Genomic DNA, 15,793 nt, shown 5'->3' with positions numbered 1-15,793 from the left:
ATCAATGATTTTCTGGATGTTAAGTGCTTTGGTCCTCTGGCTGTTTATGGCCAACAGGGCCAAGTTGCTGTTCCGAGCATCACCGTTGCTATTCCTTGGGTAGTTTTTGATGCCTCTGAGGCAAGAGAAACTCCGTTCGCATGAGGCAGATGTCACAGGCAGAGTCAGTGATATGCAGGTTAGCTTGTATAAATCTATAAAATCATCGCGGTAGGGTCTCATTAGAGCTAGAAATTCCACTGTGTCATTCACTGTTTGTTCTTGCTTTTGTTTTGTTTCCAGCAGACGCCGAACCTGATGTAGCTCTGCAGTCAGGTTCACTTCAGTCACTCCATAGTATTGGGCCATTGGCCAAAGACAATTCTTGCCTAGAAAGAACTTGTGTTTGAGACTCAATGCTGAGACTCCAGTTAGAACACCCCCAGTCTCAATTGAGAACCGTCTTTTCATTTCAGTCAGAAGTCTGTCTATAACTGGATAGAAACAGTGCTTGTGAAGGTCATCAGCGGATATGACAGGTGTGCGTTCGGTTTGGGCCTCAACAACAAAATCATGTAGGTGGTGGAGTGGCTGGGTTTGTCTCCTTTCATGTGGTCTGCTCTGTATACTGGCCTTGACGCACAGGTCCCTAGCCCTTGTATGAATTTCACTCTGCGATTCCTCTCCCCGTTTTGCTGAGAGTGCATCGATAATAGACTGAGCCAAGTCCACAGCGGATGAAAGCTCCAAACTGGGAGATAGTAGCTGGTCTGACATGAACTTGGTGACTCAGTATAAATCCTCAAACAGAGTGAGAAGTAAAGCAAACTGCTTGTCAATCAATCCATTTACAGCTCTGGCCTCCGTTTTCCTCCGTGCATTTGGTTGACCCATAATATCCTGTAGTGTAGCTAGAATGGCAGGGAGTGATTTCCTTATAGCCCACAAAACTATATACTGCCATGCCCAGCGTGTATCTAACAATTTCTTCAACTCCACGGGCTGTACAGTTGATTCCAGTTCTCTCTGTTTCTTCATGAAAAGATTGTGGGCAACGGAGTTTGAAAAGAAGTTGTAAAGCAGCTGCACAGTTTCAAAATCTCACCCGCTTGTTGCACAATGCCTTGACACGCAGTATAGTGTAGAGACTCAACCACTGCTCGCATATACTCACGATTTTCTTGGACAATCTTTGCATGTCCTTTATCAAGCATATTTCCCAATCTTGAACCGTCTTACTTTCTCAATCTGAATTCGGCCCATGCCTCCATAGCAAATTTATGAGATGTACTTACATGGTGGGTTTTGAAAGCTGTTGCAGCTTTCCCCCAGTTGTGGTAACCGGTGACAGTGAAGGTAGACTCAGAATGGAACCCATGTCCTCCACACAGGAAATGCCTGCATGCGAAGCAGAACGTAGTATCTTTCGTGATCGAATATTCCAACCAGGAGTACAGGTCAAACCAGCCACGAATAAAACTCCTTTGCTGATTGCCAAGCTGTTGCGAAGGGTACTTTTTCAATGCTGGCCGACAGGGTCCTTCCTCAGGCTGCTGGCTAACATCGCTAACAGTATTCCCACTACCACTAAGAGCAGCTTCATCCATGTTCTCTTCCGAATCCCACTCCATTTCTTGTTCTTCTACTTCGCCCTCACACTCCTTCGATGAACTGCTGTCGTCCTCATCCCCACTTACTTCTTTCTGCGTGTCACTTTCAACTAAGACAGGCTCAGTCTGAGACACCACTGATTACTCTGGATGAGGTTGTTTTCTCACTAAAAATCGATCAATTTTTCATGCCGGCCAAAATAATGCACATGCCAGGCTCACTCTAGCTTGTAAAAGCATAATGTGTGTGTGTGGGGCATCCGTTAGTCTCGCGAGACCATGGATCTACACCTGGATGTATACTATCAATCTCTCGCTTAAGTGAGAGAGAGTGACATCACCACCTTAAGTCATCTTAGATCAGCTGAACTGATCTGAGGACAGCAACAGCAAAACATTGACAACGAACGAATAAGCAGAAGTGTAGAGTGGATCTGACAGAGTTTATAACTTCATTGCTGCGTGGGTGCTATGGTAATTGGGGGCCCTGTTTCACTAGATCAACTGGAGAAAAAGACTGTATTCAAAACTATACAGAGAAAGCAGCTGCAATTTGTATGTGAAATTTCAGTTAATTTCTTGGTGGTGCTATGGTGGTGCTATGGTGGTGCTATTGTAATTTCTGCTGGTGCTATAGCAGCACCGCCACTGCTTCGACCGCCCTTTTATACGATTTTCTCCCGAGTCATCCAAAGGCTTTATTTGTTCTAATAAACAAGAGATTCTACAGATTTTGGAAATCTTGAGCAACACACACAAAATGCTGGAGGAACTCAGCGGGTCAGGCAGAAACTTGAGGCCCTCCGTTTGGTCAGGGTAGACTATGGATGTTTCATCCCAGCTGTCTACGTGATACGCAAGTCAGGACAGTATGAAATGGACCACAAGCTGTTCTCCATGTAGCAAGCTCCCCCTCTCCATGCAGTTGAGGAATCCAAAGGAACAGTAGAGACTGATACAGTTTGCCACCAGCAGCATTGCAGAAGTTGCCAGTCAGCGGTGAACTCAACATAGGACTGCATTAGGGACTCCACCTCTGGATTTTGCCCTCAGGATTTGCTTCTGAAGCTCTTCCCATAAGTGGATATAGCCGCAAGGTTAACTTTTGTTATGATTTACATAGAACATAGAATAGTACAGCACATTACAGGCCCCTCGGCCCACAATGTTGTGCCAACCCTCAAACCCTGCCTCCCATATAACCCCCCACCTTAAATTCCTCCATATACCTGTCTAGTAGTCTCTTAAACTTCACGAGTATATTTGCCTCCACTACTGACTCAGGCAGTGCATTCCACGCACCAACCACTCTCTGAGTAAAAAACCTTCCTCTAACATCCCCCTTGAACTTCCCACCCCTTACCTTAAAGCCATGTCCTCTTGTATTGAGCAGTGGTGCCCTGGGGAAGAGGCGTTGGCTATCCACTCTATCTATTCCTCTTATTATCTTATACAGCTCTATCATGTCTCCTCTCATCCTCCTTCTCTCCAAAGAGTAAAGCCCTAGCTCCCTTAACCTCTGATCATAATGCATACTCTCTAAACCAGGCAGCATCCTGGTAAATCTCCTCTGTACCCTTTCCAATGCTTCCACATCCTTCCTATAGTGAGGCAACCAGAAATGGACACAGTACTCCAAGTGTGGCCTAACCAGAGTTTTATAGAGCTGCATCATTACAACGTGACTCTTAAACTCTATCCCTCGACTTACGAAAGCTAACACCCCATAAACTTTCTTAACTACCCTATCTACCTGTGAGGCAACTTTCAGGGATCTGTAGACGTGTACCTCCAGATCCCTCTGCTCCTCTACACTACCAAGTATCCTGCCATTTACTTTGTACTCTGCCTTGGAGTTTGTCCTTCCAAAGTGTACAACCTTACACTTCTCCGGGTTGAACTCCATCTGCCACTTCTCAGCCCACTTCTGCATCCTATCAATGTCTCTCTGTAATCTTCGACAATCCTCTACACCATCTACAATACCACCAATCTTTGTGTCGTCTGCAAACTTGCCAACCCACCCTCTACCCCCACATCCAGGTCGTTAATAAAAATCACAAAAAGTAGAGGTCCCAGAACAGACCCTTGTGGGACACCACTAGTCACAATCCTCCAGTCTGAATGTATTCCCTCCACCACGACCCTCTGCCTTCTGCAGGCAAGCCAATTCTGAATCCACCTGGACAAACTTCCCTGGATCCATGCCTTCTGACTTTCTGAATAAGCCTACCGTGTGGCACTTTGTCAAATGCCTTACTAAAATCCATATAGATCACATCCACTGCACTACCCTCATCTATATGCCTGGTCACCTCCTCAAAGGACTCTATCAGGCTTGTTAGAGACGATCTGCCCTTCACAAAGCCATGCTGACTGTCCCTGATCAGACCATGATTCTCTAAATGCCCATAGATCCTATCTCTAAGAATCTTTTCCAACAGCTTTCCCACCACAGACGTATGGCTCACTGGTCTATAATTACCCGGACTATCCCTACTACCTTTTTTGAACAAGGGGACAACATTCGCCTCCCTCCAATCCTTAGGTACCATTCCCATGGACAACGACGATATAAAGATCCTAGCCAGAGTCTCAGCAATCTCTTCCCTTGCCTCGTGGAGCAGCCTGGGGAATATTCTGTCAGGCCCCGGGAACTTATCCATTCTAATGTATTTTAACAACTCCACCACCTCCTGTCCCTTAATATCAACATGCTCCAGAACATCAACCTCACTTACATTGTCCTCACCATCTTCAAGTTCCCTCTCATTGGTGAATATTGAAGAGAAGTATTCATTGAGGACCTTGCTCAGTTCCACAGCCTCCAGGCATATCTTCCCACCTTTTTCTCTAATCTGTCCTACCTTCACTCCTGTCATCCTTTTTTCCTTCACATAATTGAAGAATGCCTTGGGGTTTTCCTTTACCCTACTCGCCAAGGCCTTCTCATGCCCCCTTCTTGCTCTTCTCAGCCTCTTCTTAAGCTCCTTTCTTGCTTCCCTATATTCCTCAATAGACCCATCTGATCCTTGCTTCCTAAACCTCATGTATGCTGCCTTCTTCCACCTGACTAGATTTTCCACCTCACTTGTCACCCATGGTTCCTTCACCCTACCATTCTTTATCTTCCTCATCGGGACAAATTTATCCCTAACACCCTGCAAGAGATCTCTAAACATCGACCACATGTCCATAGTACATTTCCCTTCAAAAACATCATCCCAATTCACACCTGCAAGTTCTAGCCTTATAGCCTCATAATTTGCCCTTCCCCAATTAAAAATTGTCCTGTCCTCTCTGATTCTATCCTTTTCCATGATAATGCTAAAGGCTAGTGAGTGGTGGTCACTGTCCCCACTGAGAGATCTGTGACCTGACCCGGTTCATTACCTAGTACTAGATCTAGTATGCCATTCCCCCTAGTCGGCCTGTCCACGTACTGTGACAGGAATCCGTCCTGGACACACTTAACAAACTTTGCCCCATCTAAACCCTTGGAACTAATCAGGTGCCAATCAATATTAGGGAAGTTAAAGTCACCCATGATAACAACCCTGTTATTTTTGCACCTTTCCAAAATCTGCCTCCCAATCTGCTCCTCTGTATCTCTGCTGCTACCAGGAGGCCTATAGAATACCACCAATAGAGTAACTGCTCCCTTCCTGTTCCTGACTTCCACCCATACTGACTCAAAAGAGGATCCTGCTACATTACTCACCCTTTCTGTAGCTGTAATAGTATCCCTGACCAATAATGCCACCCCTCCTCCCCTTTTTACGCCCTCTCTATCCCTTTTAAAGCACTGAAATCCAGGAATATTGAGAATCCATTCCTGCCCTGGTGCCAGCCAAGTCTCTGTAATGGCCACTACATCATAATTCCATGTATGTATCCAAGCTCTCAGTTCATCACCTTTGATCGTGGTGCTTCTTGCATTGAGGTACTGTTACGTACCCTGTAACTGGGTTGTCAAACCAGCAGAAATGGAACACTTGTTGGAGTCTGTGATTACTAGAAACTAATATTATTAAAGAAAGAAGTAATACAGTACACTAACTGCAAGGATATAAATGTAACAGGTTAGCAATGATAGTATACACATTTACACAGAAATAGGGTAATAGGAATCAATCAAGCTCTATCGCAGTCTAGGGGTAAAATGATCAGTCTTCAGGTGAAGCAGAGTCCAGTTCAGTCTAGTGCAGTTCGAAGTAATCGCTGTTGTTGTACCATTGGGGGGCGGGGTGGGGGGGGAGAGAGAGAGAGAGAGAGAGAGTGTGAGAGATGCAGTTGGTTTCAGGCAAACCCTTCGATGCCTTCTGATCCAGCTGTGGTCACCAACTGTGACCCCCTCCGCTCCGGATGCGATCGTTCTTCCGTGGTGAACCCGGCACCCAGGCAAGAGCGGACATACACCAGGTTCCCACCAATCGTACCTTTTCACCCTGTGAGCCTCTGACCAATTCCCGCGAATCGGTCCTTCAAACTCCCACCAACTTGTGGGGCACAATGCTCTTTCCAGGGTCTCGTGGCGTGCATGTCATCCTTAGCAAACCCGCTATTTTTATCCCCCTGATGGGGTATCACCTGTCCATCAAACTTCAAACAGTTCAGATTGAAAGCAAACTGTCTGTGGCAGACACCAACATCTGAATTATGTGTCTCTTTCTCGTTAATCTCTCTCTTCTCTCTTATTAGCATTTTGAATGGTTCTCCATTGTCTCTCGTTATCTCTCTCATTAGCATCATCCGTTCTGCAGCTCAGCTTGGCTTCACACATGACAGTACGCACACTTCAGCCCTTCTACCTTACTATCGTTACATTGTTTATTCTGCTTCTCTTTCCTCAAAGCCTCTCTATATGTTAGATCTGGCCTTACTCCATGCAGATTTGAGATCAGAGGTTTCCTTCTCTTAGATGACCTGCCAACCATGGCTGACGAGCCCCATCTTCCCAAAGCAATTGGTTTTAAGATGCCAGTAACCTGTCTCTGCCCCTTCTCCTAACAGTAGAAACTGTTCCACCGAACTTAATAGCTAAGCCGCACATGAAGGCCAGGAACTGGATTCGGTTGTCAGAGGCTTTTTGAGTAGCATGCTATTGGAAGCATTTAATAGGATGTGGGAGCTTATCCCCACTACCACCCCTGGGTATAACAACCTTAACAAACCTTAATCTTAAGGCAACAATAATGGAAAAGAATACAATCCATGTCTTTGTTCCTCTAGCATTTTGTGTGTGTTACTCCGGTTAACTTCGTTCTTTTTTCTGTTTATCTCCTATATATGAACCAGTCAGTAAGAAGTATGACATAAACTGCTTCAAGGAACGTAATGCAAGCTACAGCAGGAAGAATGACTGTTAATGAACAACAAAGTTCAAAGTAAATTTATTATCAAAATACATGTATGTCTTCATATACAACCCTGGGATTCATTTTCTTGCAGACATACTCAATAAATCCATAAAAGAAAAATAACCATAATAGAAGCAATGAAAAACCCTACTGTGCAAATACATAAATAAATAAATAATAATAAATAACTAAACAACATCTAGACATTAACCTACTGTGACTGTTTTCTTCTACCGAATAGCAAATAGTCTGTAGTGAACTTCTAAGTGTGAGCTAATTCAGAGTCTGTGTGAGCCTGGGATTTAGCACAGAATTATGAATGTAAACAAGTTTACTTACATATTTCCCAACAGCAGATTTTGCACGTATTTACAGAGAAATAAATCAAGTCTTGTTTTCTTGAACTAAAAATAAAACTATCTTTTCTGGAAAGCAATTGGAATTGATAAAAATAAAGCTAACTTAATGCCTGTAAGAATGGATTCTCCATTGTCCATGAGGGTACCTTCCTCAAAGAACCACTGCGCTGGTTAATATTTTACTTTAACCTTTTCCTTATCATTTCCACATCATAGTTTTGGCATAATGACCTATACCCCACTTCAGAGGCTGAGCAGAGACTCTTCGCTGTTTATTCTCACAGCAGCTCCCATTCCAAGAATCTCAATGACCAGGAAGGACAAGGACAGTGGGACAATGGAACCATTACCACTTGCGGGCCGCTCTCCAAGTCTCCAAGTTAGAAATATATTGTCAATCCTTCTTCATTACTGAGTCTCAGTCCTGCACCTCCCAGCCCAATGCCTCAGTGGAAGGACCGGTGGTTCAAAAGGCATTACATCATCAGCTTCTCAAGGGAAATTAACAATGATAAATAAGTATTGGCCAAAATGCATTCTATGCACGTTTTAAACAGGAATTTGGAATGTTACCACCCACCCCGATAGCCTCCAATGCACCTGAATCCACAGGATGTACAGTAAGATCAGTCTTCTAGATTGAACCCCTGGAAAGCATCTGGCTGGTGTCCTTAGATCTTGTGTTTATCAGCTGGTGGGGGGGGGGGTATTTGCAGACATTTTTAACCTCTCTTAGTTTCAAACTGAAATTCCTTCCTGTTTTAAGAATATCACCATCTTCTTGGTACTTAAGAAAAACAAGAGAATGTGTCTTAATGACCACAGTGTTCTGACATCTATCATCGTAAAATGCTTCAAGATGCTGGTCATGGCATGGATTAATTCCAAACTCCCAGACAACTTTGATCCAATGCAATTTACCTACACTGTGATACAGCCACCATCTCCCTGGTCTGACACTCATCTCTGGAGCATCTGGAGAGTAAGGACTCCTACATTAGACTTCTATTGATTGACTACAGCTCCACCTTTGGTACTATAATTCCAAGCAGATTCATCTCCAAGGTCCGGGACCTTTGAAACTAGATCTTTGACTGCCGGACACAGTAAGGATTGGCAACAATACCTCCACCACAATTATTCTCAACACTGGCACCCCACAAGGCTGCATTTTCAGTCCCCTACTCTACTCACTGTACGTCACAACTGCACAGGCAGATTTGCTCTAATACCACCCACAAGTTTGCAGATGATACCACTGTAGTGGGTCACAGCTCATGACGATGAGTAGGAGTAGAGGAAAGAGGCAGAAAGCCTAGTGACAGGATGTCATGACAGCAAAACAAAAGAGCTGGTTATTGATTTCTCCGGGGTGGGGGTGGGAATGGTGCACATGCTGAAGTTGAAAGGGTTGGCAGCTTCAAGTTCTGAGGAGTGAACATCATCCACAGCCTGAACCAGTCCAACCATGTAGACAAGACGGCAAAGCAAGCTCACCAGAACCTCTACTTCTTTAGGAACTAAAGAAATTTGGCACCTCCCCTTTGACCATTGCCAACTTTTACTGCTGCACCAGAGAAAGCACCCTACCTAACGCATCACAGCTTGGTGTGGGTACAAGAAACTGCAGAGGGTTGTGGACACAGCTCAGCATGCCACAGAAACCAGCCTCCCCTCTATGGACTCTGCCCATATTTCTCTCTGCCTCAGCAAAGTAGCCAGCATAACCAAAGACCCCGCCTGCCCCAGATATTCTCTCCTATGCCCTGTCCCATCAGGCAGAAGATACAAAAACCTGAAAACTTATACCATCAGGCTCAAGGACAGCTTTTTTCCTGTTGTAATATGACTATTGAATGGTTCCCTAGTGTAAGATGGACTCTTAGTTTACCTCTTTTTGACTTTTACACTTTATTGTCTATCTGCACTGCACTTTCTCTGTAACAATAACACTTTATTCTGCATTCTGTTATTGTTTTACCTGGTACTGCTTCAACGCACTTTTGAAATGAATTGATCTGTAGGAGTAGTATGCAAGACGTTTATACTACACTTACACAACATATGGCAACAATAAACCAATTCATTAATTCACCTTGCTTGCCAGTGATATCCAGATCGTGAAAATTAATAAATGGACAATTATTAAACTGAGGTATCCCACCATAAGAAATACCTGTCCCCTGCTTCATTTATAAAGGTCAGATGCCTGATCTCAGAGTTTCTGCCTCACTTATACACTGCTTACTTGGCAGTTGGACGGAGCTCTTGTGGCATCTCTGTGTTTTCACAGAGATGAGGGGAAACAGCGAAGAAGGAATGTAAGCAAAGAAGGATGATGGAAATTTGGACAGAGGAAACATTTAAAGCCACAATGTCACCTAATGAAGCTTCTTATATTTTCAAACTTCAAAGTAAATTTATCATCAAAGTATAGATACACGTACAACCTTGAGATTAATTTTCTTGCAGACACCCACAGGAACACAAAGAAGTGCAGTAGAATCCACATAAAACCACACATAACAAAGAATGATAAACGACCAATGTGCAAAAGAGGACAAATATAAAAAAGTGAACAGATAATACTGAGAGCATGCACTCTCGCCGAAAAGCAAAGTCTCTAAAAGTGAGTCTGCAGGCTGTGGAGGCTGTTCAGTGCTGAGGTGTGCTGATGGCGACAGACGCAAGCTCTCCCAAGCCTGGCAAGATTTCTGCACCTCCTGCCCAATGGTAGTAGTGAGATGAGAGGCAGACGGGTAAAATGCAGGCAAGTGGGATGGGCTTGGGTGAGGAATTTTGAGCCATTACTACAGTGGTGTTAATCAATGCTGTCTGTTTGCAAAGTCAGCACTTAAAGTCAATGCATGGTTCCCACCTCTCTGTATGACATTCTCCTTCTATAATTATGAGTGAACAATCACAGTAATAGGTCTCAAATTTTTGATCCAGTTTCGGACAATAGATCATTAGCATGGGTTGCATTCATCAATGGCGTTACTGCATATACAAAACACAATGAGGAATTTGTATTTTGTATATGGAATAACAATAATTCTTCTGCCTTGTCCCCATAAACTTTGATTAGTAAGGGGATCAAAGGTTATAGGGGAAAGGCAGGAGAATGAGGTTCAGAGGCATAATAAATCAGTCATGATTGAATGGTGGAGCAGACTTGATGGGCCCAAATGGCCTAATTCTCCTATGTCTTACGGTCTCGTGCTAATATCTATGCGTTAGGGTAAATTATAAACAAATGTCCAATGTTTTGGATGGGCAGCACTTAGGCATAAACATTTCAAAGCATATGTAAAAGTATTTTTATGTGTGATTTGCACGTAAAAAGCGCAGAAGTGTTAATTTCCTATCCAGTTTTTAGTTTATATGTTACTACTTGGGATGATCTTTGGTTCAATCCAAGATGTGTGTCAAGTTAACCGACCTCCTTTTGACTTCAGTGCATTCTATTTTGAGAGGGGAAAATTGTTGGGGGGAGGGGTAGTTCCAGTTGTTTACAACCTCCTGCTTTGGAACATGCGCTAAAAGGATAAGACTGTGAGATCCCTTAAAGCAAATGTTCAATTAGTCCATGACGAGACCCATATGAAAGTATTAATCTCAGTTTGGTAATGGACCAGTATTCATAAAATGGTAGATTATCGTAAGTCAAACACATGTCAGGAGGAGCAGCAATACGTGGAAAGAGCTCTGAGTCAGCGCAAGTTCAGGACAGAAATCTGTAGATGATGTCATGATGCAAGGATTATTTTAATATGAACATTCAGCTGGGCAGTCTGGTTGAACAGGAGAAAGAGCTAAATAAATGACTCACTATAAGAAAATCAAAACAGATGTATTGGTGGAATTGCTTGGGAGGAATGCCTGTCTGTGTACTGTAAAGATGAAGCCACACTCAGGTTGGAGGAACAACACCTTATATTCCGTCTGGGTAGCCTCCAACCTGATGGCATGAACATCGACTTCTCTAACTTCCGCTAAGGCCCCACCTCCCCCTCGTACCCCATCTGTTACTCATTTTTATGCACACATTCGTTCTCTCACTCTCCTTTTTCTCCCTCTGTCCCTCTGAATATACCTCTTGCCCATCCTCTGGGTCACCCCCCCCCGTCTTTCTTCCCGGACCTCCTGTCCCATGATCCTCTTGTATCCCCTTTTGCCTATCACCTGTCCAGCTCTCGGCTCTATCCCTCCCCCTCCTGTCTTCTCCTATCATTTTGGATCTCCCCCTCCCCCTCCAACTTTCAAATCCCTTACTCACTCTTCCTTCAGTTAGTCTTGACGAAGGGTCTCGGCCTGAAACGTCAACTGCACCTCTTCCTATAGATGCTGCTTGGCCTGCTGCGTTCACCAGCAACTTTGATGTATGTTGCTTGAATTTCCAGCATCTGCAGAATTCCTGTTGTTTCCTATCTTTTCAGTTTGAGTCTGGTGGAAGAAGATGTCTTGTATGACGCATAATAGATAAACTGGTTTCTGAAAGAAATGCAAAACTATAGAGTCTGCTAGACGTAACAAAAAGATGTTGTAAGATCTGCAAATAAATTGTGAGAAGTAATGAGAATCTGAAACACAACAAAACCAGTAAAAAGAGAAGCATATATAAAGATCTGACACTAAGAATTAAATCTCAAACACATTTCAGCGATAGGTGCAAGTTCATTTTCAGCAGATAATTACCAAACAAAAACATGTTATTAATTAACACAGAGCAGAGTATTTCTTAGGGAAGATAGCTTGGAAGAGGCCTTTGAAAGGAAGCTCTCCAAGTACGCAGGGCTGGTCAGCAACTGTCAGCAGGCTGGATGGAGAGCGAGGTGTCTCAGTGGAGGTTGGTTGTAGGGGATTCGTAGCCCGTTCTTTAGTTAGAGCCTTCAGCATTTTGGGCATCGAGGGAGAGAGGAAGAGGAGAGCCATCCGCAGTACCACCGATGCGGCAGAGAGGGCCTCAAGATGGCTGTGGCTCAAAAGAGGGGAGCCATGGAGTCATAAGTAGCTAGCCATCTGGTCACAAGCTGGGGTCTGATCAGCCCCGGCTGGGTCACCTGGAGGAGGGTGTATGATGTTGAAAGACCCGAAACACCCGATGATTCCAGGAACATCACTGAAGATGTGTCCAGAAGCATTAATAGATGTATGTACAGAGGAAGTCTGGAGAGCAGCATTATGTTTCTGCTCTTAGAGTATCATAAAAAGACAACGAACCAGGTGGGCAGATAGAGAAATTGGAGACTGGCTTATTATCCGCAGTCACAGGTTGGTTACATAGGATGTCATTTAATATTTCTCTTCCCCTTTAAGAACTTCTCCACCCTGTCACCCTGCCAGGGACTGGTATAGGATAGCAAAGCTTCCCGAAGTGAAGGGAATGTTCATTTGCTCTTAATTTTCATGTTGCTCAGTTTGATCAGGATTGTAGAACGTGCTAAGTAATTTTCTTCATGATAAATAATTGCAAAGTGATCGTTTGGCGTACAGTACGTAGTCAGTTCAACAATGAAGCATCTCTGTGCAGGTAACATGACGTTTATTTGGGGAGGAAAACCAGCTTTGAGCCTGCTCCTACATTCCACGTTGCAACCTTTGCTTTGTTGAGAGTTAAACTGGGGAAATACCCCAGCAATGCTAATGAAGGAGGACCAGAGGAAGACGAGAGACAGAAATCAAAATTAGAATTCTGAATCTCTTTACGTATAAAATAAGTTTGGCAATTTAGTTAAAATATAACTATCAAAACAATAAATGTATTCTTAAAAATGCAAACACGAGAATCTGTGAGTTGGCTGAGGTGATATACTGCGTCCGGTGCTCCCGGTGCGGCCTTCTATATATATTGGTGAGACCCGACGCAGCCTGGGAGACTGTTTCACTGAATGCCTACGCTCTGCCCACCTGAGAAAGCAGGATCTCCCAGTGGCCACACATTTTAATTCCATGTCCCACTCCCATTCTGACATGTCTATCCACGGCCTCCTCTACTTGCAAGATGAAGCCGCACTCAAGTTGGAGGAACAACACCTTATATTCCGTTTGGGTAGCCTCCAACCTGATGGCATGAACATTGACTTCTCTAACTTACGCTAATGCCCCACCCCCCCTGTGTACCCCATCCTTTATTTATTTACTTATTTATTTTTTTTTCTCTTGCTCTTTTTTCTCCCTCTGTCCCTCTCACTATAACTCCTTGCCCATCCTCTGGTGCTCCCCTCCCCCTTTCTTTCTCCCTAGGCCTCCCGTCCCATGATCCTCTCCCTTCTCCAGCCTTGTATCCCTTTAGCCAATCAACTGTCCAGCTCTTAGCTCCATCCCTCCCCCTCCTGTCTTCTCCTATCATTTTGGATCTCCCCCTTCTCCTCCCACTTTCAAACCTCTTACTATCTCTTCTTTCAGTTAGTCCTGACGAAGGGTCTTGGCCTGAGACGTTGACTGTACCTCTTCCTATAGATGCTGCCTGGCCTGCTGCGTTCACCAGCAACTTTTATGTGTGTTGAATGTATTCTTAACACATGATACAAAAAAATCTGATGTTTGAATAAATATTATTGATCACAATTACTTAGTCACTGCACGTCATCCTGTGTTTTTTTGCAACAATTACACATGTGCAGTACAGTATATTCAGTAAAACAGATGCAACAGGCTAACGGATCCATTCTTTCACTTTGGCAGGACTCTTTAGAGAATCCTACTGAGCGTGATGCTCTTGAGCCGGGGAGGAACATGGTGGCTGCCGGATACGCACTCTACGGCAGTGCTACTCTGGTAGCGCTCTCCACAGGACAAGGTGTCAACTTCTTCATGTTAGACCCAGTAGGTAGCTGATCTAATGACTGCCATTTTTGATCTAATATGCAACCAAAGTGTTTGTGCCATATAATATCTGGAAATGCTTTGTTGCTTTTGTTGTCCACTGTCAAATTTGGGGGGGGGGGAGGGTAGAGATGGCTGGGAGGGGTAAATAAAAGAATGGAAAGTTTTGTCGAGATTAGCACTTCAATTCACTTTGTGTCATTATCAGCAAATGCTCATTTCTACAGAAGGAGGTCAACAGACGACATAAGCAGTTTCTGGCAAAAGACGGTTGAAACTTTGAATGCACAAGAATAAATTATCAATCCTCAGTATTAGATGCACTGGGACAGTGTCAATGTCTCTATACATTGTTGTATCTTCCCATCCTCCTTGTGCCCCCATGTTTTAACAACAGCTCAAAGCCATAATTCATATTCATTGTATATCAAAGTTCAAAGTAAATTTATTATCAAAGTACCGTGTAGAACCCTGAGATTTGTTTTCTTGCAGGCATACACAGTAAATACAAGAAATATAAGAATCATTGAAAGACCGCACTTAACAGGATGGACAAAAAACTAGTGCAAAAGACAACAAACTGCAAATACAAAAGAAAAATCAATAAAAAGCAATAATTATTGAGAACGTGAGATGAAGAATCCTTGAAAATGAGTCCATAGGTTGTGGGAACAGTTCAGTGATGGAGCAAGTGAAGTTATCCCCTCTAGTTTAACAGCCTGATGGGTGCAGCGTAATAACTGTTCCTGAACCTGGGTTGTGAGTCCTGAGGCTCCTGTGCCTTCTTCTTGATGCAGCAGCAGGAAGAAAGCATAGCCTGGAGGAGCAGGTCCTTTATGACGGATACTGCCTTCCTGCGACAGCTCTCCGTGTAGATGTGCTCAATGGTGGGGAAGGCTGTACCTGATTTGGACAGGACCATATCCATTACTTTTTCACTGAAGGGTATTGTTGTTTCGATACCAAGACATGACGTAACCAGTCAATATATTCTCCACCCCACATCTGTAGAAGTTTGTCAAAGTTTTAGATGAGTTTCCGAATCTTTGCAAACCTCTAAGGAAGTAGGGGTGGTGCCGTGCTTTCTTCGTAATGACACTTATTTGCTGGGCCCAGGACAGGTCCACTGAAATAATAACACTGAGAAATTTAAAGTTGCTGACCCTCTCCACCTCTAATTCCCTGACGAGGACTGGCCCATGGACCTCCAGTTTCCTCTTCCTGAAGCCGATAATCAGCTCCTTGGTCTTGCTGACGTTGAGTGAGAGGTTGTTGTTGTGGCACCACTCAGACAGATTTGTCACCACCGTAGATTTGGCCAATAACAATGGTGTCATCAAACTTGAATATGATATTGGAGCTGTGCTGAGCTACGGTCATAGGTGTAAAGTGAGTCGAGCATTTCAGGAGACCTGCCTAGTACCCAGCATGTAAGTGCAATTAGGAGGAAAGCACAGCAGCGCCTCTACTTCCTCAGGAGTTTGAGAAGATTTAGCTTGACATCTAAAACTTTGACAAATTTCTATAGATGTGTGATGAAGAGTATTTTGACTGGCTGCATCACAGCCTTGTATGGAAACACCAATGCCCTTCAACAGAAAATCCTACAAAATATGGAAGATACGGCCCAGTCCGTCAGAGGTAAAGCTCTCCCAAT

General features: G+C 43.9%; 1 protein-coding gene and 1 long non-coding RNA gene across 3 annotated transcripts in view; one reads left to right on the top strand and one right to left on the bottom strand.

The window, feature by feature from the left end:
* LOC134357374 (uncharacterized) overlaps window positions 1-7,529 on the bottom strand; it is a 33,113-nt gene extending 25,584 nt beyond the window's left edge. The window contains exon 1 of the long non-coding RNA XR_010020604.1: window positions 7,289-7,529. This is a non-coding gene — a long non-coding RNA (uncharacterized LOC134357374). The remainder of the gene's footprint in view (window positions 1-7,288) is intronic.
* The window catches only part of LOC134357372 (fructose-1,6-bisphosphatase isozyme 2-like), an 83,721-nt gene that overhangs the window by 42,302 nt on the left and 25,626 nt on the right, over window positions 1-15,793 (top strand). The window contains exon 4 of one of the 2 annotated variants that reach the window (XM_063068868.1): window positions 13,996-14,136. The exons of the other annotated variant lie outside the window; for it this stretch is intronic. Within the exon in view, the coding sequence (XP_062924938.1) occupies window positions 13,996-14,136 (141 nt within the window). The remainder of the gene's footprint in view (window positions 1-13,995; window positions 14,137-15,793) is intronic. 2 annotated transcript variants of the gene reach the window in all.

Source organism: Mobula hypostoma, chromosome 16 (assembly GCF_963921235.1).
Source record: "Mobula hypostoma chromosome 16, sMobHyp1.1, whole genome shotgun sequence".
In the NCBI taxonomy this organism is placed as follows: Eukaryota; Metazoa; Chordata; class Chondrichthyes; order Myliobatiformes; family Myliobatidae; genus Mobula; species Mobula hypostoma.
Note: the sequence above shows the minus strand (reverse complement) of the source record. Positions and strands in the feature narration are given on the sequence as shown.